This window comes from Piliocolobus tephrosceles, chromosome 1 (genome assembly GCF_002776525.5).
Source record: "Piliocolobus tephrosceles isolate RC106 chromosome 1, ASM277652v3, whole genome shotgun sequence".
In the NCBI taxonomy this organism is placed as follows: domain Eukaryota; kingdom Metazoa; phylum Chordata; class Mammalia; order Primates; family Cercopithecidae; genus Piliocolobus; species Piliocolobus tephrosceles.
In genome coordinates, this window is record NC_045434.1 from 17,218,254 (window position 1) to 17,246,250 (window position 27,997).

The following is a 27,997-nucleotide window of genomic DNA, read 5'->3' on the forward strand; positions in this document are numbered from 1 at the left end:
GCCACTGTTCTCCAGCCTGGCAACAGAGCAAGACTGTCTCAAAAAAAAAAAAAAGGAAGATCAGCTCAGATGTCACCTTTTCTTAGAAACCTTCTCCAAGTACCCAAACTGGTCAGGTGCCTTCTTGTCACTCCCACAACATGCTATGCATGCTGCAATCATTGCCCTTATCCTACTTAACTGTAATTATTTGTTTACTTTTATGACTTCTTGTGCCCTTAAAGGCAGAGCCTGGATCTGTAACTTCTATATCTCAGAAACTGAGAATAATGAGTAGGATACTGTATATATTCCTAATGTTTGCTGCAATCAGCAGTATCTTATATGTTTCTAAAATGCTATTTTTAGATCAGACTATTACACAGTAACAGTGTAGCTGGGGAAATAAAAACAGCCTGAAGTACTAAGAGAAAGTAAGGTTACCATGGAAGTAAAGGTTACCCAGTCACAAAACAGTAGCGAGAACTAGAGGGTTGCTGTCCAGCATCAGAACTACAGAATGCTCAGATCCAACTGACATAGTTTTTCACATGAAAAAGTGGACTCAAGTCTTATTAAAGAATCGTTGGTGAAGGGGGAAGTAAAAAAAAAACAAAAAACCCACTCCTTCCTTTAATGTACAAAATGAAAATTTCCGCCAATTCACAAACCAGTTGAGAGCTTAAAAAGCTACATGTTAAAAGCTGGATCTGCATAGCAACCCTCTTCCCTTCATGCCTGCTCTGGAGTAGCAGTCAGAAAACAAAGTTGATATCCACCACAGAACTGTGGAGAAGATCAATGTAGAGAGAGATTTAAATAATAAGCCTTATAGGCAGTTAGCAATCAGAAACCGAAAGGTCTTGATAAGGAACAGGAGTTTCTCCATGTTCCAAAGAATATTGGTGTCTCAATTTGAAGGAAGCCATATTCTCTTTCGAAACTGGGGTGTTTATCTTGCTCTGTCGTGTTAACCCTATTTTGACCTTTCTGCACAAATGAACACTACATTTAAGCCCAAACCAGACACTAATCACCAAGACATGCTAATATGCTTTTAAAATGAATTATTTTATTTCCTCCTAAAGTAGCTAAAAACCAATTTAGTGGTTAAAAACAACAAGAAACAAACAAAAACCAAATCAGTTGCCCCAGGACTGTGCAATCCTGAAGGCTATAAAACTTCCATCTCATAATTTCATGAAAATCGTGGGTGACCAACATCTGCCAGCAAAAAAGACCGGTTAAAACCAAGAGAGGAAGAGGGGTTTGGGGGGAAAAAAGGCAAGCGGGAGAGAAGCTGGGTGGCGCTGGCGGTCCTCCAAAATGATTTGTGAAAAAGGTACAATAATGACTGGAAGACAAAAACAGGCAATAAAAATGTCTAGAAGTTCTAAATTTTCCTACATTAAAGTGTTTAAAACTCTATCCCCACATACAAGCCAAGTGCTTTACTCCCAGGAATATAACAGCAGCAAAGGGCGGGGTGCGGAGCCACAGGCTCTCTCAGGGCGGGTCAGATCCGCAGGTTTCTCAGATTTGCCCAAAAGGTAGCTAGACACGCCCTTGCTAGAGATGGGGAAACTCCAATTCTCATCCCTCATTCCCGTGTCCAGGAGCTTTCTGAAGGCCCAGGGCCTGATAGAAAGAGAAGGAACAAGTGGAAAGGAACCAAAGGAACCATAATCGGTAGAAACTTCCAAAAGCATGCACACACAGACACACAACGATACACTGTTGTCCTGGAAACCAACCCAACCAACTAACCCCTCCTCGGGAGCCTAGCGGGCCAGCTCTTTTGGGCAAGGGTCTTGGGCCGGAGGAATAGGGAGTGGGAGAAAGGGGTACTATCTCGCGCAGCTCCGCTCTGGGCCTCTTTTCCCTGGGCGCCTACCGAGTAGAGGAGCACGACAGCGCTGGGACTGGTTGGGCCAACGGAGAAATAAGAGTTAGATGAACTGCTAGACTCCATGGTGCGGCTGCCGTCCCGGGCGGGGTCTGGGATTCCTTGCTAAGCAGTGGTGGTGCTGCTGCTGGGGGCGGTTCTTTCGCGCAGGACGGCCCTACTTCGCCTAGGGCTGCAGCACCCTCTGCAGCCGCACCACAGGATCCCGGGCGCCGCCATCTCAGCCAGGACGGAAGCCGCGCAGGGCCCTATGGCGCATGCGCGCAGTCGCGGAACCCGGAAGCGGCGATGCCGCGCGGCAGAATGAGGTTTGATTCCTCGGTTGATCCCACAATGTCGCAGGAGCAAGGCCGGGGGTCCGCCACGCCTCCCAGTTCTCCGACACTTCTTGACGCTCTGCTCAAGAACCTTTACGACTTCGGTGAGTGCGGGGTCCCAGGAGCCCAGGTGGAGAGCAGACCTGAGGAACGTGGTTTTCCTGTGCGGCCCGTGCTGAATTGGCCTCTGCTTTGAGGCTAAAGGTTCTTGCATGTCAAGCACCCTTAACTTCCACCCACCTGGTTCCAGTAGCGGATGCAGAACACATTTCTCCATCGGAAGTCACCCCTTGACCGGGCTCTGTCGAGTTATTCGTCAGACCTTACAACTCGTCCCCAAGTGTGGGGACCGTCGTACTTTCTTGTAGGAAGCACCGAGGCTTTCCGATTTAACGGGGGCAGTGCACACAGGACCTTGGACTCCCGAAGTAGCCCACTTTTCCACGTTTTCTTGAGCTCTGGGATGTCCCCTTTCCCCATGCCACCCCCAAGACCTGCCTGACCTTGGTGCGATAGTGTCATTTCGCTCTGGGACCTCGGGCCTGTTGGATAATTCACCAGCTTCATCCTTGTATGTCCCTCGCCAGAGACATAGCCCTTGGCGAGTTGTCCTTTTCACAACTTTTTTTTTTTTTTTTTTGAGACGGAGTCTTCCTTTGTCGCCCAGGCTGGAGTGCAGTGGCGCATCTCGGCTCACTGCAAGCTCCGCCTCCCGGGTTCACGCCATTCTCCTGTCTCAGCCTCCGAGTAACTGGGACTACGGACGCGCACCACCACGCCCGGCTAATTTTTTGTATTTTCAGTAGAGATAGGGTTTCGCCGTGTTAGCCAGGATGGTCTCGATCTGCTGACCTTGTGATCCGCCCGCCTCAGCCTCCCAAAGTGCTGGGATTAACAGTCGTGAGCCACCGCGCCCGGCCTTTTTTTTTTTTTTAAACAAGTGCGCCAACCTTTTACTCTCCGTTCTTTATCTTGATGGGGGAAAAGGAAAATAAAAGAGCCCATTAAAGTCGCATGCCGTGTCAGTAGGAAGACAGTGCCTCATACTCTGAAGAGCTTGCCCGGGAGAAGGTGACACCCTTTGCACATGCACTAAGGAAAATCATTAGATTTCAGGACAACACACATGTCTTAAATTTACAGCGTGATATTTTAAAAGCTATTTTTATTTTGGAACGACTGCTCAAAATTCTAAGCTCACCTAAACAGTAGGAATAATAATTAAAAGTATTGAGAACTTGCCATATACTACATGCTTTTCATATATTTGCTCATTTAATTTTCAACTTCATGAAATAGACACTGTCATGAATCCCATGATTGCAAATGTAAAAACAAGTACTAGAGGTTCATGAAACCTGATACAGGTTGTCTAACTGGTAATTTTTGCAGAGCCTGGATTCTGATTCTAGCCCCAGACCCCACACTTGTATTCACTAGTATTTCTGTGCCCTTGGACATACTGGAGGACAGAGAAGACTTAGTCTCTGACCTTGAGAAGTTTAAAATCTAGAGGAAAAGATTATTCTGCAAAATAATATAATTTATGTCAACACAGGCTGCAAATCATGGTAGGAACTCTGAAGGCATTGAAGGTGTGTATTCATTTTTATATCCTTAATGCCAAAGTTTAGTTGGCTCTTAAATGTTTATGGTGTAAAAGATTAAGCAAATAGTAGCAAGCAGAAATCAACAGCTGGTAATTTAGAGAGCTCTGTGGTATTTGTAATGCATGTGAGTAAGGATGCCTAGGATTCTAGTTAGAACTTTCAGGTGACTGGTTAGAGTTTGAACAAGCGAAATATAGAGTAAATAAGAGAATTGAATAGAAAACAAAGGCATTCAAATTGAGCCAGTTGTCTTAGGTTCGTCTTAATTCCGAACTGTGAAAGAAAATAGGAAGACTATTCCATGTTCCTGTAACCCGGAGAGTGTTAAAAAGAAACAGTGGCTGCAGTGCCTGATATTTTTAGTATAAAGCCAATTGGGATTACCAGCCCTGGGGACTATTGCTGTGATGACACTTTGAGTAAGGACCAAGGTGGGGACTAAAGTGATTGTACTAATAAGGGTTGAAGACATAAATATAGTTACCTAGGAAAAGATGACCACATTTTGGATTCTCTGCATTTTGCAAATACACTCTATTTGAAGGAAAACAAATAGTTTATTTCTTTGTGTGTGCTTCTAGGTGCATATAGCCCTGGAATATATACAGGTACATTCGTATGATTTGATACTGATGATAGCTAAGACTGAAAATATTTATTTTCCTTCCTGTGTTTGAACAAACAGGAGATACGGAAGGTGAAACAGAACAGAAGAAGATCATAAAGAAAAGGGAAAACAAGAAGAGAGATGTGGAGGCTGCAGCGGCCTTGGCAGCAGAGCCATCTCCCCTACCTGGTTCTCCCATAAGAGGCCAGAGGAAGAGTGCTTCGAACTTCTTCAAGGAACTTAGAGAAGAGCGGCATTGTGCTCCTGCTGGGACCCCCACAGGTCCCTCTTCAGAACCAGAGATCCTTGCTGCTGCAGTTTATCCCTCTTCCCTAAAGAACAATAGGGAACAAGTAGAAGTGGTAGAATTTCACAGCAGAAATAAAAAAAGAAAATTGACACCAGATCATAACAAGAGCACAAAGGTAATGAGTTGGTTAGCTTATATGTACGTGGTGAAACCCCTGGTACTGTAGTATTAGGTGAGTAGCTTTTTAGACCGTGGCAGGAATGCCTGACTATCCTTAGGCCTGCAGATTTGCCAAAAGGACTCACAGGACCCAAGACAGCATATAGCCCTTATCAGTCATGTACGCCTACAGACTGACCTTAGTTATTCAAGTTCTAAACCTCCAGTGAAAAGCAGGAATTCACCATCAATCACATTGCTAGTATAAACTGTCTGGGAAAACTTGGTACAGCAGTAGTTCAAGACTTCAGATATGCAAAAACACTCTGATCAGGCAGAATATTCTAATTGCTCAATTCTCAGGAGCCAGCCAACTGCCAGTGTTGAAAATAGGACTTTCTTGAGAATGTGCAGGGTTTGATAAACACAGGCCTGCTGAGTTAACCCTTTCAGCAACTCTTTCTGGCATTCCTGTTATGTGCTAGCCACAGTTGGAGGCACTGAGATATAGCAGTGAACAAAATATGTAGAAATTCTTGCTCCTGAGGAAAAGCAATGCTGGTGGAAAAGCAATTTGATTTTTCTGAGCAGTAATCCTTTTCAGACTGAACTTGTAAATCTGACCCAAAATTCAGTCCTCAAGGGAGGTGTAGTTTCTCCTCCAAATGTTTTTTATTTTTTATTTTTTGAGACAGAGTCTCGCTCTGTCATCCAGGCTGGAGTGCAATGGTGCAATCTTGGCTCATGGCAAGCTCTGCCTCCTGTGTTCACGCCATTCTTCTGCCTCAGCCTCCTGAGTAGCTGGGACTACAGGCGCCCGCCACCACGTCTGCCTAGTTTTTTGTATTTTTAGTAGAAATGGGGTTTCACTGTGTTAGCCAGGATGGTCTTGATCTTCTGACCTCATGATCCACCCGCCTTGGCCTCCCAAAGTGCTGGGATTACAGGTGTGAGCCATTGTACCCGGCCCCAGATGTTTTTAATTTATTGACAAGCATGTCATAATGGCTTTGACAAATTCATTGCTATTCCATTTCTGTAACCTTCCCCATGTCCTGCAAACCTTTGTCTATCAACAAAAAAGTGAGGATTGTATGTATTAGTTTCTAAGGCCACTCTAATGAATTACCACAAACATGGTGACTTCAACCAACAGAAATGTATTCTCTTATAGTTCTGTAGTCCAGAAGTCCAAAATCAAATTGTTGGCAGGGCCATGCTCCCTCTGAGGGCTCTGGGGGAGAATCCTTTGCCTCTGACCAGAAGGTGGCTCTAAGAGTTTCCTTGGCTTGTGGTGTGTGACATAACTATAATCTCTGCCTCCGTCTTAACATGGCTTTCATCCCTGTGTCCCTGAGTCTCACGTTTCCCTCTGCCTTTCTCTTGGCTTTAGGGCCCACCCTGAATCTGGGATGATCTCCTCTTGAGATGTTTAATTGTGCTATAAAGATCCTTTTCCAAGTAAGATCATAATCACAGGTTCTGAAGAGGAGTAGGACATGGCCATATGTTTTTAGAGGCACAGTTCTACCCACTACAAAGATAGTTTGGCTTGCATTGTTCTTTATGAATGTGTAAATGTATGTTAGTGTCCAGTGTTTGCCGCATCTTTATGGTTTTAAAAACCATCTGTATAATCTTTTCTAAAATTCAGGTAGCACTTCACGTCAAGCTCACTGGCATCTCTTCCTCAAAGATCCTTAGTGCATTCTGCTTGCTGAGTGTGGTGGCTCACACCAGTGATCCCAGCACTTTGGGAGGCCGAGGCCAGAGGATTGCTTGAGCTCAGGAAGTCGAGGCTGCAGTGGGCTGTGATTGTGTCACTGCACTCCAGCCTGGGTGACAAAGCGAGACTGTCTCAGAAAAAAAAAAAAAAAAGAGATTTTTAGTGAATCTGTAACTGTATCTACCTTTATTTTAGGATTCTCGATAAGCTTCTTAACTCTTATGTTCCAAATACTAAGGCTCTGGTAACTGTTACAGGTGGGTCAAGAAATGGATTTCTTTGGTGTTTGGCGCAACCAGAGCCCCGAAGCTGGCCATATCCCAGTACCCCAGTGTATCCTAGAAATACTGGTATTTTCTGTATGAGTCATGATGTGAAAAATGTTGGAGAGCACTGCTTTGCAATATAATTCAGCATTTGAAGACTTAAACTAACATAAAGCAGTTAGGCACCCTTTCTTGTTTCTTCAAGTGTCTCAGACTTCAGTTTCCTCTTATGTTCCCTCATGTTCTTTCTGGAATGGAAAGTTATTTTTTTAATAGAAAGGACAGAAGAGTTGGGATTGAATGAGTCTGCATTTCCCTGTTGCTTAATAATAGAACATCCATGGCAGTGTGTCAGATTGTCTTTTGCTTCCTGTTCCAAGCGAGCCCTTGTGCATTCAAGTTGGCTTTTCTCAGGAGCCTCAGCTCACTCTACATTTTGAACTTCCTGACTTTAATGAAATTTTTCATTTGTCATTGTTACTGTGCCCTTTCTTCTTCTTTTTTTTTTTTTAAATGTGTCGTTTGAAATGTGGGTGTGTCTGGTTAAGGGGCTAGAATGTGGACACATTAAAAACACATACACCGATAAAACGACCTCAGAATGTTGCCATTGCAGCGTGGAAATAAATACACGTGAATATAATGCTAGTTCTTACGGCATATTCTGGGTATGCTAAGTAAAAGAGTAGTCAGCCAGCTGGTGCTAATTGGAATACACCATCTGTGCTGAGTTTATGTAACATGGGAAAGTATAGTTGTGCCCTTGTTCCCTAAAAACTTCTAAGCCATTGCAGGGCAGTTAAACAGACATGGGTGGCAAAAATATATGATGGTTAATGATAACCTCCATGACCAATCATAGCATCAGCTGGTCATTTTTAGAGAATGCTTGAGAAAGGAAGAAGGGGATGGTGCGCTGGACAACAATCCAGCTAGCCCTGCCTAGACCCAGGAAATGGCCTTATTTTTCCAGAACTTGTGCTATAAATTCTATGATTAAGCTGCCTTGTGCATTGAAGCAGGTTTTCATGGGTTTATCTGGGAACTTGGCCACCATTTATATATATATTTTTTTATGTTTAGAGACAGGGTGTCACTCTGTCACTTCTGCTGGAGTGCAGTAGTGCGATCATAGCTCACTGCAGCCTCCAATTCCTGGGCTCAAGCCATCCTCCTGCCTCAGCCTCCCAAGTAGCTAAGACTATAGGGCACACCACTATGCCTGGCTCATTTTAAAATTTTTTGTAGAGTTTGGGTCTTGTTTTGTTGCCCAGGCTTGGTCTTGAACCACTGGTCTCAAGAAGTTCTTTTGCCTCGGCCTCCCAAAGCACTGGGATTACAGGTTTGAGAGCCACTATGCCCAGCCATCATGTCCCCTTTTTTTTTTTTTTGAGATGGAGTCTTGCTCTGTCACCAGGCGGGAGTGCAGTGGCCCGATCTCAGCTCACTACAACCTCTGCCTTCCGGGTTCAAGCGATTCTCCTCCCTCAGCCTCCTGAGTAGCTGGGACTACAGATGCACACCGCCATGCCCAGCTAATTTTTGTATTTTTAGTAGAGACAGGGTTTCACCATGTTGACCAGGATGGTCTCGATCTCAATCTCATGATCTGCCCTTCTCGACCTCCCAAAGTGCTGGGATTACAGGCATGAGCCACTGTGTCCGGCCCATGTCCCATTTTTAATGTAGTGACTATACAAGTAATTTGACTGGAAATAGTAAGAGATCACATATTCATTCCTCCATTTATTCCAGCAATCACTGGGTGCCTGCTCTCTGCAGACCTTGCAGATGGAGCAGTGAAGAAGGTAATAGTGCTTTGCCTTTATGGAGTATACTATACAATCTACTTCGGAGTCGAGCAATATAATATAATTAGAAAGAATTATAAACAAATAGGTTCCTGGAGTACCATGTAGAACCTAGTCTAGATATAGTGCTCAGGGAGTTCTCTCAGGAGGCAGCATTCAGGCTAATGCTGTATTAAATGATGCTGGTGAATGGGACAGAGAAGAGCGAGCCAAGGAGGGGAAAACAGCCTTGCTAACACTGTGGGGTGTGAAGAGGCCTGGCATGTTCAAGGAGCTGGAAGAAGTCTAGCAGGACTAGGACAGAGGGGAGATACAAGAGAGACAGGCTGAGACCAGCTCTTGCCAGGTCTCATAGGCGGTAGTGAGCCTTGGGACTTTAGTCTTAAGTACATGAGAAGCCACCAAAGAATTTCATGCAAGGGCATGAGGTGATCTGATTTAAATTTTAAAAAGATCATTGTAGCTCCTATATGGTAAATGGATTATAAGGGAGCAATAGCAAGAGGCATGAGGAGACTGATTTAGGCGTTTGTTGCAGTGGTCCAGGTTCAAACAGCATGGCCTGGACTAATGATCTCAAAAAAATGAATTGGCAAACCTACTCTTTCATAGGTACAAGACTGCCTGTAAGGAAGAAAATTCTTAGGCTTTAAGCGATGGAAGTGTCAGATGTAGCTTAACACACCTGTGTGTTGCTCAGCCCTTAGGGCTGTGTCGCTGCCATTTCTCCACAGCTAGCATTGGGCTGTTTTAACGTGAATCATTCACTGGCCCTGTTTCAGGAACCTTAGCCTCCTTTGTGGCCTTAGATAAGAAAGAGATAAGAAACACATAACAGAATAGTGTTCTGTAGATCAGAAGGGACCTTTGCATCCTGAGACTGAGGTACGTGGAGGCTGCCCCTGAGCGTATAGCAAATTGCTAATACTTACTGGGGGTGTACTGAGAGTGTTTATTCATTAACTCATTTATGGTCTCAAGCCTCACAATTCCTGGGACCTGTTTTCATTTCACAGAGGAGCTTGAGATTTCCAAGAGGTTAAGTTACTTGCCTGTAGTTAAACATTAACCTCACAGCCCCATATCTACAATTCCGAACACCCAGAGCTCTGGAAAACACAATTTGATTGATCCTTTTTCTTTTAAGATTGGTGCAAATTTATTTTACAGAAAAACCTGACAAAGCTTTTAAAAATCATTTTTGTTCGGCCGGGCATGGTGGCTCATGCCTGTAATCCCAGCACTTTGGGAGGCTGAGGCAGGTGGATCAGAAGGTCAGGAGTTCAAGACCAGCCTGGCCAATATGGTGAAACCCTGTCTCTACTAAAAATACAAAAATCAACTGGGCATGGTGGCGGGCGCCTGTAGTCCCAGCTACTTGGGAGGCTGAGGCAGGAGAATGGCTTGAATTCGGTAGTCGGAGGTTACATTGAGCCGAGATCGTGCCACTACACTCCAGTCTGGGCAATAGAGCAAGACTCTGTCTCAAAAAAAAAAAATTTTTTTTTGTTCGTCTCATTTGTTATGAATATTCATTGATATTGCCACAGAAATACTAATGTGTTTAATTATGGGTTACTGCCTTGGACCCTACTGAAAGTGGTCTATAATATTCAGTATGTTCAGCTTTGCCTTTTTAAAATGTAAAGACTTCTGAATGTTAAAGCTGGAACCTGACCCTAAGGTTGCCAAATAAAGGATTATGGAACCGAAGTAAGTGTCAAAGGTCGGGTTCAGACCCCAGGCGTTCTGGCTTCAACACTGTGTACTTAACTGCTATACTAGAGAGAGCATAGGTGAGGTTAGGCTCTGCTCTTTGTCCTTTGAGTGACACAAGTACACTGACTCTGAGCCATAGCGAGACATTAGAGACATTTCTCACAAGTTATCGTCTGATAGCTTTGATCGTTCCCCAAATTCTTGCAGCTCCCATACCTCCCCGCAATGTGGAAGTAGCCCACTGCACAGTGCTCCACCTGGAAATCCTCCATGCTCCAGTGCCGCTTATTACTTTTACACCAGACTTCCTGTTCCTGAGTAGAGCAGTGTCAGACGGGTGTTAGGAAGAAAATAATCTAGCTGAAGTAATTTAGACTCATCAAGGTATGAACCAACTTCTTAATATTCATACAGCTGCCTGCATTTTTAAAAGAGCTTTTGTTTACTGAGCTGCTCTTTTTCTAACTGGAGACAGGTTGGTTGGGCTCTTCAACTAATAGACTTAAAAAAAAAAAAAAAGAAAATCACAGCCGCGTAAGAGAAAATACCTAAATCATCCCATAGACAGGTTCACTGAGTCTGGTGGTCTGCCTGCCTTCACCTCTCACTTTTCTTCCAAACTGTTCTTTCTTTTTCTAGCTTTTCCTCCTTCTTCCCTGCCCAACATACACGTTCCCCAGATCTCCATACATATCCCTCTCCTTGTGTGGGATAGTAAGGCTAGATTAGTTGGGATCAGTTAGACTGTGATTTGATAACAAATAATCCCTACGTCCCAGTGGTTTAAAAGACAAAAGTTAATTTTTCTCATGTTACATGGCCATTGGAATTTGCAGAGGCAGGTCTCCTGTGCCACACCATCCTCATCTACGGACCCAGGATGATGGGGTGCCACCATCTGGAGGGTTGTTAGTTGCTTTAATGAAGGAAAGGGGAGTTAATGAAGGGCTCTTAAGGGTTTCACGTGGAAGTAGGCACACACCCCCTCTGCTCGTGTTTCTTTGGCCAGGGAAAGCCACCTGGGCATTCCTAGCATCAAGTAGACAGGGAAGCGTGAGTCGCCCGTGTGCCTGGAAGTAGAGGAGGACCCAGTATTGCCTATGGGCAGTAATGCCTCCTACCGCAGAGAATATGGGGGGAAGGAAAACTGAGGAGACCACTGATGGTTTCTCAGTCAGGTCATGTATTATGAATAATGTGCTGAAGTGATTCTCAAGCTGTGAATAAAAATAAAAATTAGGTAGTGGTGGGTCGTGCTAATAGGGACTCAGCATCTGTGAAATAATGAGCCAAGAATTTTTTTTCCCAAAAGTTTGTGTTTGATACATGCACAGATCTAGACCTCAGACCCTTTCTCAAAAAGCCATCAATAGCTACAAAACTAAGATGTTTCTGGTGAACTGTTTAATGAGGGATGAGGACACCGAGGTATCTGTGTCTGTGCCAGAGCTACCACCAAGGGGCTCTCTTCCCCTTGGTCTAGTCAGCCCTTCAGCCCTGGTGTCCCCACGGCCAAGGTGCAGGGGATTAGGTATTCTCTGTGGCTGCTGATGGGGACAGCAGGGACTAGGAGAGGCCCGACATTGCTCCTCTCTTTTGTAGGCCAGTCTCTCTCCAAGGCCAAGGGGTTTCAACCTCATAGTAGCCGTCATACAGTTGGCCAAGAATTTTATTACTGTGCTGAAATCCTCTTTAAATTGCTCCATTCTCATGCTAATCTCTAGTAACAAATCAGCCAAAACCATCTATGACATCTCCAGTATTGCTAGAAATTTGACGTGCCTAGCGCCACTGCACTCCAGCCTGGCAACAGAGTGAGACCCCGTCTCAAAAAAAAAAGAAAAAAGAAATGGAAATGTTCAACTTAGAAAGTTGATTTAGCCATTACTTCAGTGACGCAGGTAGGAGGAAAGAGAGGAATTACTTAAATGTTTAGAAAAGGTGGTAAATACCTTAGGAGATCTTGGAGATCTGGGAACAGTATACAGGGTTTTGTTTGATTTTTTAGGGCTTAAATATGGTCGTAGTAAATAGATTGGATGTGCATGGCAGTGGAAAATATACCGTAACTTGAAAGTAAATGTGGAATTTTTTCCAGTCATGGAATAGGAAGAAGACTCTTTCTGGGGTAGATAAATTGGAAGTGGCTCACACAGAGTCCTCCAATAAGCTATGCCTGTGGTCTTAGTTAAGGCACTTGATGCTGTCAGCCAAGTGGGAGACAGGTTTGGAGAAAATCTTAAGCCAGGAAGGAAGATGAAGTAAATGGAAAGTGCGTCTGCTGTGATTAATAGCACAGAGCTAGGCCATACTCCTGGGCCCTGACCGTGGCCGTCTGCTGTCCCGTCCTCTGTTACCGTCAGCACCCCAATCCTGTGGAGAGCCAGTCAGTGTCCGGTGTGACAGCGGATGCCTGTGATGCTGCCGACGGTGTAGTCAGTAGATCCGTTAGGAATAAGAGCATTGGGTAAGCCTTGCTGTATTTTGGACCCTGTGCCACACACTTACTACACTTTATCCTGTTATATCATAATAACCCCCCTGTGAATTAAGTGCAGAGGTCCTCATCATCTGAAGAGTCATTTCATAGGGAGACAGGAGCCATCGTCTATGAAAACATGCAGTGACTGACTGTCCAAACCCACACACTTTAAATACGGTGTTGGAGGCTAGGCTGGGGGATGAGGAACCAGGCTAAGCGGAAGCACAGCTCCTGGAGAAGGAGAGAGCGAGTGGACTCCACTGTGGCTGCCTCATGGACTGTGTAGTTGCAGGGTGGAATGCCACCACTGGTGGACAATGGCACATGGTGCCGTTGTGATAGGCACCTCTTGGCAGGTAGGGCAGGGGACAGGTTTTTATAAAGAGTCACGTATTCTGGGGGCATTTGCAGCAGCATCATTTTCTATTAGGAATTATAAACCAAATCTCCACCATGCTAGGAATCTGAGGTTCCTGAAAGAACTGTTTAGCCCATTACTCTAGTGACAGGATGGGAGGGAAGAAAGAAATAATTACTTGAATATAGCAGTTTTACTCTCTAAATTTTACCCTCTAAAATTCCTGCTCACAGGCTTCCTTTCCTAAACCCTCCCAGCGGGCAGCAAGCAGAATTTTCTGTATGTGATATGTGAGATTCAGGCATTGCTCTCTTACCAGCTTTCCTTTTTTTCTCTGTTTCTCATCTTTACTTTTATGAGCTTTGAGACCCTAAAAAGTATTGTCTTTATTTTTCTTCTGTTAGTTGTTCATTAGGATTTTGAGCAACATGCTTGTATTACTTTTGACATTTAGCCATCTGGGCCAGTTTCAAGGTTTTTTCTGTTTTCCAATTTTGAAATTGTGGTGAAATACACATGAATGTAAAATTGACCATTTTAACCTTTTTTTTTTTTTTTTCTGAGATGATGTCTCACTCTGTCGCCCAGGCTGGAGTGCAGAGGTGATCTCGGCTCACTGCAAGCTCCGCCTCCCAGGTTCATGCCGTTCTCCTGCCTCAGCCTCCTGAGTAGCTGGCACTACAGACGCCTGACACCATGCCTGGCTAACTTTTTGTACCTTTCGTAGAGATGGGGTTTCACTGTGTTAGCCAGGATGGTCTCGATCTCCTGACCTCGTGATCCACCTGCCTCAGCCTCCCAAAGTACTGGGATTACAGGCATGAGCCACCGCACCCGACCCATTTTAACCATTTTTAAGCGTGCAGTTCAGTAGTGTTAAGCTCATTCACAGTGTTGTGCTGCCCTCATTACCATCCATCTTTAGAACCCTTCTCAGCTTGCCAAACTGATGCTGATGTTCTATACCCATTAAACACCAACTCCCCATTCCCTCCCCGCGGCCCCTGGCGGCAGCCATTCTAACTTCTGTCTGTGTGAATTTGACTCCTCTGGGTATTTCATAAAATGGAATCATGCACATACCCTTCTGTGACTGGCTTATTTCACTTCGCATCGTGTCTTCAAAGTTCATCCATGTTGTAGCATGGGTTAGGAGTTCCTTCTTTTTTCAGGCTGTGGAATATTCCAGCATGTGTATATGCCACGTTCAAAAATATCTGTTCGTCTATTGGTGGACATTTGAGTTGCTTCTGCATTTATTATGAATAATGCTGCTATGAATGTAGGTGTACAAATATCTCTCCAGGTTCTTTTGGGTACATGCCCAGAAGAGGAATTGTCAGATCATATAATTCTATTTTTTAATTTTTGAGGAACCATGATAATTGTTTTCCCCAATGCCTATACCACGTGGTAAAACATTCCCACCAATACAGGACATGGGTTCTAGTTTCTCTGCATCCTTGCCAACACTTGTTATTTTCTGGTTTTTTGATAGTAGCCAGTCTAGTGGGTGTGAGAGAGTCACTTTCAGGTTCCTTAAAACATTACTCTTTTGGTGATAGATACTATAATGATATAGTAACAGATAATCTAAATAAGAATTTTTTTCTCTCAGCAGACTGAATCTGGTGTTTTGGAGAGAGATGTGGATATACAAGAATTTAACCTAGAAAAGGTATGTACTTTGAGATTGTTAAATTATTTATAATTAACTTTATTTGCAATATTTGTTTATAAATGTATGTTTGTATTTATTGTAAGTTTATAACATGACATGCAAACTGTGTAGTATAAATGTTACATATTATAAAAATCAACAGTTTTTTGTTTTTGAGATAGAGTTTCACTCTTGTTGCTCAGGCTTGAGTGCAATGGCGCCATCTCGGCTCACTGCAACCTGCACCTCCTGGGTTCAAGTGATTCTTCTGCCTTAGCCTCCTGAGCAGTTGGGATTACAGGTGCCTGCCACCACACCCAGCTAATTTTTTGCATTTTTAGTAGAGATGGGATTTCCCCATGTTAGTCGACCTCAGGTGATAAACCCGCCTCGGCCTTGCAAAGTGCTGAGATTACAGGCATGAGCCACTGCACCTGGCCAAAATTAACAGTTTTATAATATCTAAAAATTATTTTACATGTCTAAAAGTTGGGAAAATGGTTAAGCAAATCATACTGCATTCCCTTTTTTTTTTTTTGAGACAGTCTCCCTCTGTCACCCAGGCTGTAGTGCAGTGGTAGGATCTTGGCTCACTGCAGCCTCTGGCTCCTGGGTTCAAGTGATCCTCCCACTTCAGCCTCCCGAGTAGCTGGGATTATAGGCATGTGCCACCACACCCAGCTAATTTTTGTATTTTTAATGGAGATGGGGTTTCACCATGTTGGCCAAGCTGGTCTTGAACTCTTGACCTCAAGTGATCCACCTGGCTCGTCCTCCCAAAGTGCTGGGATGACAGGCATGAGCCACCACGCCCGGTCTGCACTCACTTGATTGAGTATTATATACTCATTTAATACATGATGGTTTTGTGACTACAATGCCACTGATGCAATGCTAAGTATGGGGATATGTATATTCTGTGGTTGTAATGTGTTAAAAAGCACGTAAGAAAAAAGACGGAAAGAAGTAATCCAACAACTAAGAGTGGGTATTGCTGACTTTTCTCTTCCTTCTAAAACTATGGATCTATGTTTGAAGCTGCTGTGATAAATGCTGTGTGTGTTTGGAGAGGTGTTTTTCAGTTGAAATTATTGCCTTTATGGACAATGGCTTGTTTTAGAGAGCATCTTAAAGCTCTTAACTACAGAGCTCTGCATTGAATCCTGGCTCTGTTATTACTTTGTGCAGAGATAATTCTTTGTATCAGCTGTTCAAATTGCACATGGGAGAGGGCTGGGCACGGTGGCTCACGCTTGTAATCCCAGCACTTTGGGCTCACGGATCCCAGCACCGTGATCCAAGGCGGACGGATCACGAGGTCAGGAGATTGAGACCATCCTGGCTAACATGGTGAAACCCCGTCTCTACTAAAAAATACAAAAAATTAGCCGGGCATCGTGGCGGGTGCCTGTAGTCCCAGCTACTCGGGAGGCTGAGGCAGGAGAATGGCATGAACCTGGGAGGCGGAGCTTGCAGTGAGCCAAGATCATGCCACTGCACTCCAGCCTGGGTGACAGAGCGAGACTCTGTCTCAGAAAAAAAAAAAAAAAAAAAAACATGGGAGAGGGCCAGGCACGGTGGCTCACACCTGTAATCCCAGCACTTTGGGAGGCTGAGGTGGGAGGATCACTTGAGCCTAGAAGTTCAAGGCCAGTCTGGGTAACATGGTGAGACCTCTTCCCTATAAAACTTTTTAAGAATTAGCCGGGTGTGGTGGTGCGTGCCTATAGTCCTAGCTACTCGGAAAATCATGCCCACGAGGTCAAGGCTGCAGTGAGACATGTGAGACATGATCACACCTCTTTTTAACTGTACTCCATCTTGTGGGGGTAACAGAGCAAGACCCTGTCTCCAAGGAAAGAAATGGGAGAAAGATGTTGTGAGAGATGGTATATGGTAGGAGAGCCTCCACAGAGCTCCTTTGACCACACAACAGTGGAGTTATTATTCCCGTGTGCTGTTATTGCAGAGCAGTGGATCTGAAATGCATTACTTCTGGCAATATGTTTTTTTCTTGGGAGTTGTTGGAACACACTTGCGTCTGATTGTGCTTTGTGTCCGCAGGCTCGTTTAGAAGTGCACCGCTTTGGGATCACTGGTTATGGAAAAGGAAAGGAGAGAATCCTGGAACAGGAACGTGCCATTATGTTGGGCGCTAAGGTGAGGGGCTGCTGCTACCTTTCATCACCAGACAACATGCCAAAAAAGCAAGAGCAAGGAAAGCCAAGAGCAAGTCAGGGCAAGGGACACTGGCACATTTTTGCAGAATAAAATATGATGGTTTGTTTCCTTGTTCTTTCATGACAGCCTCCTAAGAAGAGTTATGTGAATTACAAGGTTTTACAGGAGCAAATTAAAGAAAAAAAGGCAGCAAAGGAAGAAGAAAAGAGACTGGTAGGTGTGATGGTCTGTCCTTTATTCAGCTAGAATGGGAAGATGGATGCTCTTTGACACAGTGGAATGCCAGAAGCTGCTGCTTGGAGAGCAATGAAGGCACCAGAGTTAAAGGATCCCATGCTCTCCACTTCTTTGAGTTAGTTCTGTTTAGTAATACCAGCCAAGTAATCTGGCATACTTACCTGCAAGATTTGCTTTGAAATGGCAAACTCCTTGTCTTAGTCCGTTTGTGTTGCTGTAAAGAAATGCCTGATGCTGGGTAATTTATAAAGAAAAGGGCTGATTTGGAGCATAGTTCTGCAGACTGCACAGGAAGCATAGCACTGGCATCTGCTTGGCTTCCGGTGAGAGTCTGAAGCTGCTTCCACTCATGAGGGAAGGCAGAGGGAAGCCCATGTGTACAGAGACCACATGGCAAGAGCGAGACGTGAAAGAGCGAAGCAGCAGCGTGGAGAGGTGCTGGGCTCGTTTAACAAACAGCTCTCATGGGAAATGGGAAGTAACAGAGGGAGAACTCCATTACCATGAGGACAGCACCAAGCCATTCATGAAGGATCCGTTGCCATGACCCAAACACCTCCCACTAGGTCCCGTCTCTAATGTTGGGATCAAATTTCAACCTGCGGTTTGGAGGGTCACATATCCAAACTATAGCAATCCTGTTCCAATAATGCAGGCTACTTTGATCTTTCTTCTGTACTTAGTTTTTTTTGTTGTTGTTTTGTGGTGTTTTTTTTTTTCGCATTTTACATTGTATAACCTTGTATACAACACAAGGGCCTATGAAAAACCACAAGGGGAATAGATGTTACAGTTTCTACCTTTCACCTAAAATGGAAGATTTGAGCTTTCAGTGTGAAACTTATTAGTCTTATCTGGAATAGCCATTCACATTCTTTTTTCTTTTTCTTTCTAACTGAGACGGGATCTTGCTGTGTTACCCAGGCTGGTCTTGAACTCCTGGGATCAAGTGATCCTCCTGCCTTGGCTTCCTGGAGTGCTAGGGCTATAGGCATGAGCCACCACGCCAGGCCCAGCCTTTCACATTCTTGAAAGGGTTTTAGGGTAAAACTTTGAGACTGTTAAGTTTAATATGCCCACTTGAAAGAAATATTAAAAATGGTGTCTCAGTGACTTGGTCACAAACCTCTTGCCTTTGTTTGAATCCCATTATTCATTACTGATGTGTATATGATCTTAAATTCTGAAATCAGGCCCAAGAAACAGATATTTTCAAGAGAAAGAAGAAGAAAGGACAGGAGGACAGGTGAGTGATTTTATCACGCCCTGGGGTTGAACAATCTGGATGAACCTACTGATTTGTTCTGAAAAGGATGCCTTGAATGTATGTAGTGTTGTTAGCCCATTAGAGTGCTTTACTCTCTCTCATTTATCCTCATCAAAGTAGGATTTAGTAAATTGTGCAAGATCAAACAACTGCCTGAGAACTGAATTAGGAAGTTTCTCCAATCTCCTACTTTTCACCGACACTCCAAGTGACTAGTGGAAAAGCTGCAGTTTACATTTCCAAGAAAAGACTTCTGTTCTAAGAGTGCTGCTACAGCAGCATAGTCTGGGTCTGTATTGCCTGCTCTTTGACATACCACATAAGATAGAGCACCGTAATTATGAATAAGGGATGTTGACTTCGTTGCTTTATACTTGTTTCTTAGCTTTTGTTCAAGTGCCTTTTTCTCTCTCTTTGAGTTACTGTTTTAGAACGGACTCTTTTTGTCTTAGCCTGTTTCCTTGGGCTCCTAGTGCACTTGTATGTGCTGTAAAATAGTCATTTGTTCTGGCCACCGATCTCTATCTGTTGAATGCCTCTTTGTGCCAGGCATGTGGGTGCCTTCGGTGTTGGTGTACAGCTGTAATCACACTAAAGATATCCCTGCCCTTGGGGAGCTTCCCTGTAGGGAGAGAAACACCCCAAAACATACAAATGGATAAGTAAGATGATATCAGGTACTGGCAAGTGTTGTAGAGAAGCTGAAAGAGAGCATTGTGAAAGAAAACCACAGGGAGGGGGTGAGCTGGGAAATTAGTCTGAGGAGGTGACATTGGAGCTGAGAACTGAACAAAGAAGAGGGGCAGCCTGGAAAGGTCTGGTAGCAGAACATTCCTCTCAGAAGAAACCAGTGCGAGGGCCCCGAGGCAGGCAGGAAGGCAGTGGCATGTTTCAGGGACCACAGGAAGGCGTAGTGGGGTAGGGGGTGTGCACGACAGGCAACCAGGAATTTGCAGGCCAGACTGCAGTGGCCTGGTTGGTGGTACTGCGATGCTTGTTGGTAAGTTTAAGACTATTGATAGTACCTTTCTCTCACTTTAAATGTAGGAAATCCAAAAAGAAGAAGTCCGCTCCCAGTATTTTGTCAAATGGACGGATTGGACAGGTTGGAAAATTCAAAAATGGAACACTGATTCTGAGCCCAGTTGATATCAAGAAAATAAATTCTTCCAGAGTGGCCAAATGAAGTACTTTATCAGATAAAACGAGGATGGGAACAACTGAGTCAACTGCAGTGGCCCTGGAGCCTGTGCGACTCTAGAGAGATCGTTCTTACCACACATTTCACAGACTGCTTTTTCATTTTAGAAAGAAAGTCAGACAGAAGTAACATCTCTAGCTGCTGAAGTGTCTGTTTCATGGTACTGAACGCGTTAGGCCCAGTGCAGCATGAATGTGAAGTGAACTCACTGAAAAGTGTTTTTTAATGTTCTCCAGCAGACTTCACTCCTGTTTCATGTTCACCAGTATTTGGTGCATTTGCCTGGAATACAATTTTTTATAACTTTACTGTTTTGTAAATGCTAGTAGTTTACATTAAATTGCCTTATAATATTTTTAATGATTTAATGTTACGATATCATGAAAGAACCAAGAATCTGATAATTTATCAGTTTTGTGGAAAAGCAGTTTTAATTTTTAGCCTACCATGTGTATAAAATCTACTTGGGAAGAAGTTACGTAAGTAAAATACATTGTAGTATATGTGCCTGTGACTGTTAAATAATGGATGGTTTTAACACACAGTTTTGTGCCCATGTTCAAGTGAATGTTATCTCTATCAGAGTCTTCATCACCTTTGCAGCCATATATATGTTTTTAATGATATTGCCCTTGCTTAAAGCTTGTAGCACATTAAAAAAAAGTCTTTGATGATGGTGACAATTTGGGCTTTTAAAATTTTGTTTTTTCAATTTTGTTTTTTTTTTTTTGAGATGGAGTCTCGCTCTGTTGCCCAGGCTGGAGTGCAGTGGCGCGATCTCAGCTCACTGCAAGCTCTGCCTCCTGGGTTCAAGCAATTATCCTGCCTCAGCCTCCCGAGTAGCTGGGACAACAGGTGCACGCTGCCACGCCCAGCTAAGTTTTTGTATTTTAGTAGAGACGGGTTTCACCATGTTGACTAGGCTGGTCTTGAACTCCTGAGCTCAGGCGATCTGCCTGCCTCAGCCTCCCAAAGTGCTGGGATTACAGACATGAGCCACCACGCTCAGCCTGTTTTTTCAATTTTTTAGAGACAAGGCCTTGATCTGTCACTGAGGCTGCAGTGCCCCAGCATGATCGTAACTCACTGTGGCCTTGAACTCTTGGGCTCTTGCCTCAGCCTCCTGAGTACTTGGTACTAAAGGCATGTGCCACCACACCCAGCTAATTTAAAAGATGTTTTGTAGGTCGGACCTGGTGGCTCATACCTGTAGTCCAAGCACTTTGGGAGGCCGAGGCTGGCAGATCATGAGGTCAGGAGATCGAGACCATCCTGGCTAACATGATGAAACCCCATCTCTACTAAAAAATACAAAAAAATTAGCCGGGCATGGTGGCGGGTGCCTGTAGTCCCAGCTACTCGGGAGGCTGAGGCAGGAGAATGGCATGAACCCGGGAGGCAGAGCTTGCAGTGAACCGAGATCACGCCACTGCACTCCAGCCTGAGCAACAGCGAGACTCGGTCTTAAAAAAAAAAAAAAAAAAAAAAAAAAAAGTTTTGTAGGGACTGTATCTTGCCATATTGCTTAGGCTGGTCTTAAACTCCTGGGCTCAAGCTGTCCTCCTGCCTCGGCCTCCCAAAGTGCTGGGATTATAGGCATGAGCCACTGTGCCTGGCTGGCCTTTTTTTTTTTTTTTTCTTTAATTGCCAAAAAATTCTGATCCTAGCCTAGTGAATGATAATGTTTTGGTCCAAAAATCAGGTATAAATGGCTCACTTTGTTATGTGACTTTATGTTGTCTCTGAAGACACTGACAAATGAGGAACTTGGAACAATGCCAGCAAAACTGGAATGAGTGGTTTGTTTTCCAGGTTTATCTTGAAAGGCATTATTCATTAGGATATATATTTTGGCTGTAAGAATTTTAAAAAGGTGTAGAAGATCTCAAACATGACAGAAAACACTAGGAAAAATCTCAGGAGCTGGAAAAGACCCATGAGAATGGCTCCTAGATTAGTTTAACTCCTCATCTTCAGTGTTGGAGATGAAGGGAGACCTAATTCTCATGAGCCATCATGGCTCAGACAACTGAGCACTTGGCCTGACTGTGGACCACAGTCCCAGGGTAGTCCATTTTGGAATAGCATACAAATTCCAGGTGTAAATTACTAAGCTTGTTTTTATTTTCACTTAAAACTTTTTTTTTTTGTTTTGAGACAAGATGGTCTTAATATGTTGCCCAGGCTGGACTTGAACTGCTGGGCTCAAGTGATCCTCCTGCCTCAGCCTCCCAAGTAGCTAGGACTACAGGCACAAGCCACCATGTCTGGCTACTTTTTAATTTGCCTGTAAATATTTAAGGAACAGGTTTTTGACCACTGGGTGCTCTGGAAACACTTAGAGGTTTAGGGGCTAAAAGCATAAACCATACCTGTACTTTAAGGACTGAAGATCAAGTTTCAGGCCATGCTCGTACTTCCATTTGATAAGGCTTCCCCTAGCAAGGTTAGCAGCAGAGAAAAGTGACAATGAAAAGGGCATCCAAAGGAAGACAGGGCCATGACCAAGATTTTCACAGTAGCCAGCCAGGGAAGGGATCAGGGTCTCAGCGTCCAGGGCAAACAGGCACTCTCTGCCTCCTTTATGCTATCATCTTCCCCTGGATGGGGTTGCTTCCCAGCCATACATGCATCTGCATGGCTCAGTTCAGCGTGCTCTGTGGGGCACATTACATTAGCACGGTGGCTGGCCAGGATTGCGTGAGGTGAAGGGGCCGGACGGGGATGCCTCCAGAACCTTAGTCTTAGGACGAACTGAATTTGCCAGGACTTGGCTACAGAGCCCGATTCCTCTGCTGACAAAGTAGAAAAGCATCATTACAGTAACGGTGGAAACTCTTACCTTAATCATTTATTGCCTCGTTTGGACCAATGGTGAAAGGAAGCATTAGATTGTTATCAGCCTAAGGGGAAAAAAAGCAAAGTTCCACTCCATATCACCACCTCTTACACCCTCCCAGCACTGCCCACCTACTTCGCCCACCAGCTGGTGGCCTGGCTGCTCCCAACATTGCAATTGCGCTGTTATCATTTGCTGGGTTTTCTCAGCTAGGATGACTGCTCCCCTCTCTCCGATGGATGACCTCAGAGTCCACCTAACTTTGTACAACAGCAGGTCTGACAGGACCAGGCCCATGATGGAACTTCCGGCCACAGGGTCATTTGGCATCAGGTGTGAACATTCTATGTTCCAAACCTGTCTATCCTTCAAGCTCGGGCTCCAGTCCTCAGGAGGACTCAGACATCCTTTACTGAGCACCAATGACAAATCAGAGGTGGTGCTGGGGTGAGGAGATGCTCATCCCTAGTGTGTGTGGTAACGTGGACGTACATAAAAGGGACCTGGTAGCACTGAAGCCAACTGAGCTTCTCTGAGAGTATGGACAGGCTTCCTGAAGCAGAGCTCAGAGCTGAGTCTTGAAAGTCTGACTGGCTCACTGGTTTATGCACTCAGGCCCTGAACTGGGCCCCGCAAGCCAGGGTGGGGGTGGGGCCCATGCTGACTTTGCTGTCTGAGTGAGAATAGAACAGAACTGCCATCCAGGCTGGGCTTATGCTGGTCCAGGAGTGAAACAGACTTTTCCCGCTCTGCCAGCTGATCCCAGGTGTGGACCGAGGGAGGAGCGGCACACAGAGTGGGATGTCACAGGCGTCCAGGTTTTGGCCACGCAGCCTGCGGTGCTTGATCCTGTAGGTCCGTGGATGGCCTCAGGGCCCACCCAACTTTGCACGACGGCAGGTCTGACAGAGTCTGGCCATGGTGGGATTTCTGCAAGGATCGTGACTTCCTAAAGTCCTAGGCTCAGTACCCAGGCTCCAGCCAGTGCACCTCCCTCCACAATCCTCCTGCTGATCTCAAATGTGACTCTGGTCATGCCGCTGTCCTCCTGCAGCAGTCCCTCGCTCCCCATCACACACAGTCAGATTCCTTAAAATGACTTCAAAGGCCTTCACAACCTGACCTTGGCTCTCCTTCCATCCTGAACTATGTATTTTTCGTTTCCTAAACCTGCCCGGTCCTCTGCCCTCTCTGCACACACTGCTCCGTCTGACACAGGCTCCCCCTGTGTCAGCAGCTCTCTTCTATTCTCACTCGGAGAGATCCAGCTTCTGCTGCTGCCAGAATGTGCAAACTGCCCATGACAGAGGCCGGTGCTGAGTCCCTGAAGAGGGACCATCCCCTGAGGAGACCACGTGGGCTACATCAGAGCTTTGCTAGCCTGGAAGATGATGGGAGGAAATACCTGTTCCTGTCAAAGATTTTCTTTTTCTGCCCACAGGGCCTGACTAGCTCCAGTAGCCTCAGGGCATACAGAGTGTTTGCTTGTCACCTGGCAGCAGGTTCCACAGGACAACACTGCTTCCAACCAAGGGACCTATTTGGCAGCTAAGGAGGTGCAAGACCAGGCGCGTGTTCCAGGGCCCATGATCCTAAACTGCTGGTCTGGTGGAACGAGGGGGAGGCCCGGTGCAGGTGCAGCTGAGGCGCCATCTCAGAGGTGCCTGTGAGGAGGAGGTGGCATCTGCCAGAATGTAGCTTATGCCTTAAACCACCCTAAGCACAGCCATTACACTTAGAAGGTGCTGTGTCCCCATGAAGTGACTGACTCCCAAGAACCCACTTGGGGAACTTGGGATTCCTGTTCCCACAATTCTTGGTTCTGTGGACTTAGAGACGCTGTTTCCCAAAGAGGGGAGCAGGGCACACAGCATTCCATGGAATCATTAGCTATGGTTGTTGTCTGGGCAAGAAGAGCCAGCACCTTGCGGGGCTGACTGACCAGGACTCTCCAGAGGAAGCAAGGCTGCTGTCATACAGAGAGGCTAGGAGGAGCCTGTCTGCATCCTGGTCATCCACTCAGGCATCTCTGGACACTGACTGTATCCGATTTTGATAGTAACTAGACAAGCGCAGCAATCCTGAAGTGAGACGGGCCCCGTGACCTAAGGCTTAGACTCCCCCAGGGATGAGTGTCTGGATCACACCAGCAGATAAGCTACCAAGGTCAGCAGAGACACCAAGGGGAATCTGGGAATGTCTTGGACAGGAGGCAGATAGTGCAGTTGCAGCTCTGAGGCCAGTGACAGTGACAGGGAACGTAGCTGGTTCCACTGACTCTCCTTTTTTTTTTCCTTTTTTTTTTTTTTTCAGAGATAGAGTCTTGCTGTGTCACCCAGGCTGGAACACAGTGGTGTGATGGGAGTTCACTGCAGCCTCGACATCCTGGGCTCAAGCAATCCTCCTACCTCAACCTCCTGAGTAGCTGGGACTACAGGCATGAACCACCACCATGCCTGGCTAATTTTTAAATTTTTTAGTTGAGACAGGGCCTTGCTATATTACTCAGGCCGATCTCAAACTCCTGGCTTCCAGCAGTCCTCCCGCCTTGGCCTCCCAAAATGCCAGGATTACAGGTGTGAGTCACCGTGCCCAGGTGTGAGCCACCACGCTCAGCTCCCTCTTATAAGCATGGGTCGATGGAATTCTGGAAGAGCTTCTCCCCACACTGTCTGAAACACAGACCTGGCACTGTGTTGGGTTGTGGTGGGCACTGTAATGTCCCACTAGATTCCCTTTCGTGAGTGAAGGACTTATTCCCTCAGCTGCTGAGAGTGGTTAGGGAAAACAGGCCTCAGCTGCCCGCCCTCTGCAGGGACTGCCTCATCCTCTTGCCAGGGGAACCCACAGTCGATGAATGATCCATGGGAGGGTGTTAAAGTCCAGTCCTCTCATCCCAAGTCAAGACAACCCCAGAGTGGAGTTAGCTGAGGCATTTGTTGGTTTCGCGCAGCTCCATGTCTCCCTCCATCCAATCCTGCTTCCTTCCCTGGGCCTCCATGAGTGCTGATCCCAAGAGCTCGCCCTAAGAAACATTTGCTCTCTAATCTCTACATCTGACTCCTACTCAGCTGAGCCCATTCAGTTTTCCCATAGGTAACTGGTCTTAGGGGCTGTCGGGGGCCACGTGAGACGGCTGCTCTTGAGGATCATGAGGTGAGAAAGCAGCAAAGGACAGAGTTCAGGTCAGGCATGTCTGGCCTCAGTCTGTGTAGCTCAAGGGGCAGGTGAGTCTCCTGATGCTCTCGGGTTCGTTGGGATGTTTCCCGCAGATCTCTGCGCAGAACCCATGATCTACTTTGCACTCATGAATTGACCTTAACCGCGTGGTAACTGTTATGTATCTCCAGCCCTGTTCCCTCTTGAAAAAAATGAATTTTATGACCTTCCCACTGTTTGTGGTGGGGCCTTCTGGTTTATTTTTATTTTCTTATTTTATTTTTTATTTTTTATATTTTTTGAGAGGGAGTTTCACTCTTGTTGCCGAGGCTGGAGTGCAATGGCACGATTTTGACTCACTGCAACCTCCGCCTCCTGGGTTCAAGCAATTCTCCTGCCTCAGCCTTCTGACTAGCTGGGATTACAGGCATGTGCCACCACACCCGGCTAATTTTTGTATCGTTTTAGTAGAGATGGGGTTTCACCACGTTGGCCAGGCTGGTCTCGAACTCCTGACCTTAGGTGACCCACCCATCTCAGCCTCCGAAAGTGCTGAGATGACAGGCGTGAGCCACCCTGCATGGCTATTTTTTATTTTTAACACAGGGTCTTGCTCTGTCACCCAGGCTGGAGTGCAGTGGCACAATCATGGCTCACTGCAGCCTTGACTTCCTGGGCTCCAGTGATCCTTCCACCTCAGTCTCCTGAGTAGCTGGAACTACAGGTGCACCACCACGCCCAGCTAATTTTTGTATTTTTGGTAGAGATGGGGTTTCACCATGTTGCCCAGGCTGGTCTGAAACTCCTGGCCTCAAGTGATTGCCCGCCTTGGCCTCCCAAAGTTCTGGGATCAGGCTTGAGCCACAGCACTCAGCCTAGTTTAGAGTCATATGTAATCACCCTGAGATTTCCAGGGCACGCGAAGCAGAACCACATTGACCCTGCTACTTAGTAATTCCCAGCCCCACTGGAGGAATTACTACAGGGGGAGAGACTGTGTGGCCTCGCTTCCTGTAGCCTCTGCCCTGTCTGGTGGGCAGTCAGGGCCAGTTGGGAAAAGGTGGACCTGACTTCGGAGCAGGAATTACAGAACACACCTTGTCTCTCTGTTGTTGGCAGTGTCAAAAGAATTTATTTCAAATCTGCTTAAGACTGTGGTAAAACTCAGGTTTTCCAAAAGGTAATACAGAAAGTTCAACCAACCCCCAAAGACCAGAAAACATAGTGTTTGCAATTCAAAAAATACAAACGCTTGTGGATACCAATACAAAAATTAGAAAAAAGTTGCTTTCCTTACCAGTCCCCCCTACCCCCGTGTTTTCAGTGGAACATCCACAGCAATAGGACCAAGAGCTGCCACCAAATACCAACAACGAGTGACCGAAAGTGGGTGCGATAGGGGAAGGGGAGGGAGGAGGAGAAATGGGGATAAAGAAAGGCAAGAAAATGGGAGTTCTGTCGACAGTCAAAACAAGGACACGAAGTTTTTGTTTCTTGTTAAATCCCTTTGCCAACGTTAAACAAACACCTCTCATGCTTAATACAACAGCTTAGTGTCAAGGCAGCAATCCTACATCATGCATTGAACGTTTTCTGCTTTGCCCTCTCCCTGCTTCCTCTGGGTGCCAAGAAAGCCTGGGGCTCTGGATGTCCGGTTTCCAGGGCTAGGAGGAGTTGGAGAGGCTCTCCGGGCTGGGTCTCACCCAGTAAGCACCTGACACGTTCCTGCTACCGCAGTTGCAAGCAGTCACCTTCCCGAACCTGAAGCCTGGTTTTGGCCTCTCCTCAGAGCCTTACCCGAGGGCCTGGCCTGGTCTGCAGTGCTTGCATCACTGGCCCACAAGTCCCTAGGCCTTCCCTAGGACTCAAAGTGCTCTTTGAGAGAAGAGCGATGGCTCCGGATGAGACTTCCTTGGAGGTCTCAACTCCCAGCTCCTGACTGATGTCAACATCAATCACTGAAAAAGCCAGGGCCTCCCCCAACCTGCATAGCTCGTGCTGGTGAAGGCTCAGTGGTTATCAGTCATCTGAAAGTGACACGATGACCCACTAGCCCAACCAGCCTTCAAAACTTCGGCTCAGTTGCATCTCTTCCCACTATCCATGCTGGATTTCAAACCCACTCACACTGCAGAGACCCCTCGAAACAAAGGAGACAAGCGATGAGTTAAGAGACCCGTTAGATACCAGAACTTAGGTAACAAAGAAGGCAGAGGCCTGGGTTAGTGTCCTTCCTTGGTTTAAAGGGGCTTCTGCACGCAGA

At 45.7% G+C, this 27,997-nt stretch overlaps 2 protein-coding genes across 6 annotated transcripts in view; one reads left to right on the top strand and one right to left on the bottom strand.

Moving 5' to 3' along the window:
• GNPAT (glyceronephosphate O-acyltransferase) overlaps positions 1-2,152 on the bottom strand; it is a 34,342-nt gene extending 32,190 nt beyond the window's left edge. For 2 of the 4 annotated variants that reach the window (XM_023191774.2, XM_023191775.2), the window contains exon 1: positions 1,874-2,011. In XM_023191774.2, coding sequence (XP_023047542.2) covers positions 1,874-1,951 — 78 coding nt within the window. In that variant the 5' untranslated portion in view covers positions 1,952-2,011. Of the gene's footprint in view, positions 1-1,873 lie in introns of all 4 variants that reach the window. The other 2 variants (XM_023191772.3, XM_023191773.2) reach the window with 2 other exon arrangements.
• Positions 2,123-20,239, top strand: C1H1orf131 (chromosome 1 C1orf131 homolog). Of its 2 annotated transcripts, none has more exons than XM_023191776.2 (7): positions 2,123-2,306; positions 4,498-4,844; positions 14,809-14,868; positions 16,915-17,010; positions 17,158-17,244; positions 18,462-18,514; positions 19,583-20,239. In XM_023191776.2, the coding sequence occupies exons 1-7, from the start codon at positions 2,174-2,176 to the stop codon at positions 19,719-19,721; spliced, it is 915 nt and encodes a 304-aa protein (XP_023047544.2). In that variant the 5' UTR covers positions 2,123-2,173; the 3' UTR covers positions 19,722-20,239. The 2 variants fall into 2 exon arrangements, with proteins under 2 accessions (XP_023047544.2, XP_023047545.2); XM_023191777.3 differs by having other exon boundaries at positions 14,812-14,868.
• The last annotated feature ends 7,758 nt before the right edge of the window (positions 20,240-27,997 follow it).

Coding starts and splice junctions, on each gene's coding strand:
- C1H1orf131 (XM_023191776.2), top strand. CDS start 2,174: ATGCCGCGCGGCAGAATGAGGTTTGATTCCTCGGTTGATCCCACAATG. Junction 2,307..4,497: donor CAAGAACCTTTACGACTTCG/GTGAGTGCGGGG, acceptor TTGAACAAACAG/GAGATACGGAAGGTGAAACA. Junction 17,245..18,461: donor AGGAAGAAGAAAAGAGACTG/GTAGGTGTGATG, acceptor TTCTGAAATCAG/GCCCAAGAAACAGATATTTT.